The following is a 3,232-nucleotide window of genomic DNA, read 5'->3' as shown; positions in this document are numbered from 1 at the left end:
CAATGTTCCAACTTGCATTTAAGATGGGATAAATTTAGGATTTATAGGATCAAATGTTCTGCATGTGGAAAGATAAGTAATTAAAAGATCAGAAATTAAAAGAGGATCAGGATCTCAAGGGATTCACCTTATAGAATATGTAAGACACCACGTGAGTTCAAATGAAAGGATATTTTATTTAGTAAAAATTACAAAATTGTATTTACAAAAGGATTTTCAAATTACAAATTGAAACAAATTCGTAAGTTTGGTAACTTAAAAGGGATAATTTTATGCCCTTATAGCACATTAAAAAACGATATTTTTTAATGCCCTTTGAATGCACGCTACATAGATGGTTTCTTATAGGTGTAACCTCTTCTCCCTTCCCCCCCCCCCCCCCCCCCCCCCCCATCAAGATAATGCAAATATAATTTTGAAGGGGAATTCTAAGAAGATAGATGTGTCTATTGAAGAGCTTGCTAATGATATGAAGTTGTTACCATGGCACTATCTTCTAGGCGTGAAGGATGAGAGGGTGCTTATATCCACCTTATCTAGGGTGATAGCAAAGGAACTCTCCTTAGATGAGATAGTCAATGAACTAAACTCGTAAGTTTTTTTTTCAGTATGTTTATCTTATTTTATAGTCTACTAGTTCAAATACTTCTATTTGTAGAAATAAAGTCTATATGAAAATACAAGAGGCGATGGCAAAGTGCCTCAATTGTTCTTTATGGGATGAAGTCACTCATGAATATCCAAAGTCAAGTGCTATGAATGTGCTAAAAGATTAATATAACTTATGTGTATTGCATAGAGAGTAATATTTTTATTTTTCTATTGAAGAAACCAACAAAAGGTAAAAGAAATGGAAAAGGACAAGAAGCCACATTGTAAGGTGATGATTGCTATCCACTGTTCTTGCTTAGGAGGGGGGTCACCCTATAAAACATGTAATGTACCACATGAGTTCAAAAGAAATGATATTTTTGTTATGTTGACTTAAAATTTTTCAAAAACTGAAGGGGTTTATAAATGTAGCTCATGTAAAATTTATATTGGGGATTTTTTAATCTGAAAAATTTCAAAAACACACCCTCCTTAGGGGGTTCACAATTGCAATCATTTTCTTAATGATACTATTTTCTCCTTGAGCTATGTGAGAGAAAATTTTACACTAGAGTATTCCATTTCAAGTTTTATTTTCATCTTAGTGCTTTAGATATATCTTGGTTGAGTAAAAATAAGTCTACCATGGTCAAGCTAGTTGTGAAGTTGAGTACATGGTAGCCTTCATAGCTCCAGTTGTGTCTATATTAGATGACTTGTTATGTAATGTTGTACTTCATTTGATGTTCTCCTCATTTGCAACAACACCCATGGTGCTTTTGGAAGCATGGTTTTTCCATCATCTTGAACATTTGGCTAGTATGGTTGCATGATGTTGGCCTCCACTAGATCATTGTAACCATACTAGCCGAAGGATGTTCTTTTTTCTAAATTTTAGCAATCACCTTTATTACTAACTCTAGACTTCTCTCTCTCTCTCTCCAAAGGTGCAATACATATAATCCTTAGATATGCCTTAGCTTGGGATTAATTGCCTCATGGCACTAACCAAAAGACCCAAAAGAGTGGACTTTCTACTTTAGAAGGTATCTCAGAATGATCTCAAAATATCTATCATTGTTTATTATATTAATATAAAGCTTAAACATTACAAAACAAGTAGTGTACATGATCCTTGGTATTAAAAAAAGAGAGTTTGTATTAATAATGTAAGATTTACACTAAACTAGGGGATGCCACATAGCTTGATGAACCAACCAAAGGACTTGGGAAGAAGGATTGTTTGTTAGCATTGACATTTAGGGCATACACGTATATAATGGTGCATTACACAAAAAATTTATCCAATGTTAACTTCAATCAAATGGTTCACTTAGCTTGGAAATGTGTGGATATCTTTCTTTTCAAGAAGGACGACTTTTTTCCAGGAATTTAAAGAAAAAGTGGGGTGTGTGTATGTGTGAAAGCTAGGTCACCCCAAGGTCAGTGGGGCAATAAGCTAAAACTCATGTGAAGTAAATAGTAAGTTGGCACCATGGTTCAAAAACAAAAGACAACATATAACAATGGGCGATGAATAGTGCTAGCAGGTGAAAATTGAAAAGGAAAAATAATCGATTGGGTTCGGCCGCTCAGCACACTAACAAAAAGACTTGTGAATAGGCTAATAAGAATCATCACTTCCTAAAAACCTTGCTAGCCTTTGATTAAAACTCCCATTTTTCCATGGGTTTGTGGGGTTTGTGATAGGTTATTAAGACCCCACTCCCCCTTATTTTATGTGTGACACGTTTGTGGAGGGGAGAGGGGCTATCCTCCCCCAGGTGCAACCTATCTCTAATCCTCTTGCACACAATAGTGCACCTTTGTGTTTAATGAATGAGAGAGAGCGAGAGAGAATGTGCAACATTTCAACCCAAAGAGGTCCACCTATGATGCAGGATCTCCTTTGCCTTTGGCAAAAATGGAACATTTTATCTACATGGAATGAATATGCTAATCGCTGCTACATAAGTAGAAGCTAACAAATGACAAATAGCCCATAAGCTAAAGCTCACGGGACTGCACTACGGACGTGTCTTCAGGTGATTGGTTAGACTTCATGACGTGGGAAATAAAAAAATCAGGCAGGAGCTTAAATTTAGAATTTTCTTAAATTCATTCTGGTGAAAACACATTCCAGTAAGGAATTCCCATAGTCAGCATACGATGGACATGGAAGGCCTGCGACAGAATGCAGAAGGGAATGCCGGAGCTGAAGAGGATGCCGGGGAGGGAGATGGTGCCAGGGCTAGCGGGGCTGAAGGAAGCCAAGGCATGGGTGGGGGGCGCGTAGTTGACAGGGTTCATCCGATCCCCCTTGTGTAAAGTCTGGTTGTACATCTTGTTGGAGGTGCCCATCAGGCGCACCAGCAGGGTGCCATCTAGTGCGACCACGAGCTCCGTGGCACATGGATGCATGTGCGGGGGAAGTCATGGAGCCCGCTTGGAACTCCAGGAAGGCGACGCAAACATGCCTGTCGATGCGTCGATGCCACCTCGATTAGTCATGTCCGGAGGCTTTGATGCAGTAGCACCGCTGCTTGTAAACCCACACGATCCTGGTGGGTAACTGTCTCTTGCCTGATCTGCTCGAATGCAGGGCCTTGGCCGATGCCCATCTCATCTTCAACAAGCTCCC

General features: G+C 39.0%; 1 protein-coding gene across 1 annotated transcript; it reads right to left on the bottom strand.

Annotated features, from left to right (window-relative positions):
• Positions 1 to 2,709: 2,709 nt before the first annotated feature.
• On the bottom strand, positions 2,710 to 3,012 carry LOC148039654 (germin-like protein subfamily 2 member 1). The gene has a single exon (XM_087661990.1). It carries the CDS (start codon positions 3,010 to 3,012, stop codon positions 2,710 to 2,712), a length of 303 nt encoding a protein of 100 aa, XP_087518116.1.
• Positions 3,013 to 3,232: the final 220 nt, after the last annotated feature.

Source organism: Lygodium microphyllum, chromosome 2 (assembly GCF_053477565.2).
Source record: "Lygodium microphyllum isolate KBCC chromosome 2, Lygodium_microphyllum_v1.1.10, whole genome shotgun sequence".
Classification (NCBI taxonomy): Eukaryota; Viridiplantae; Streptophyta; class Polypodiopsida; order Schizaeales; family Lygodiaceae; genus Lygodium; species Lygodium microphyllum.
This window is presented reverse-complemented; position numbering and strand designations above follow the sequence as displayed.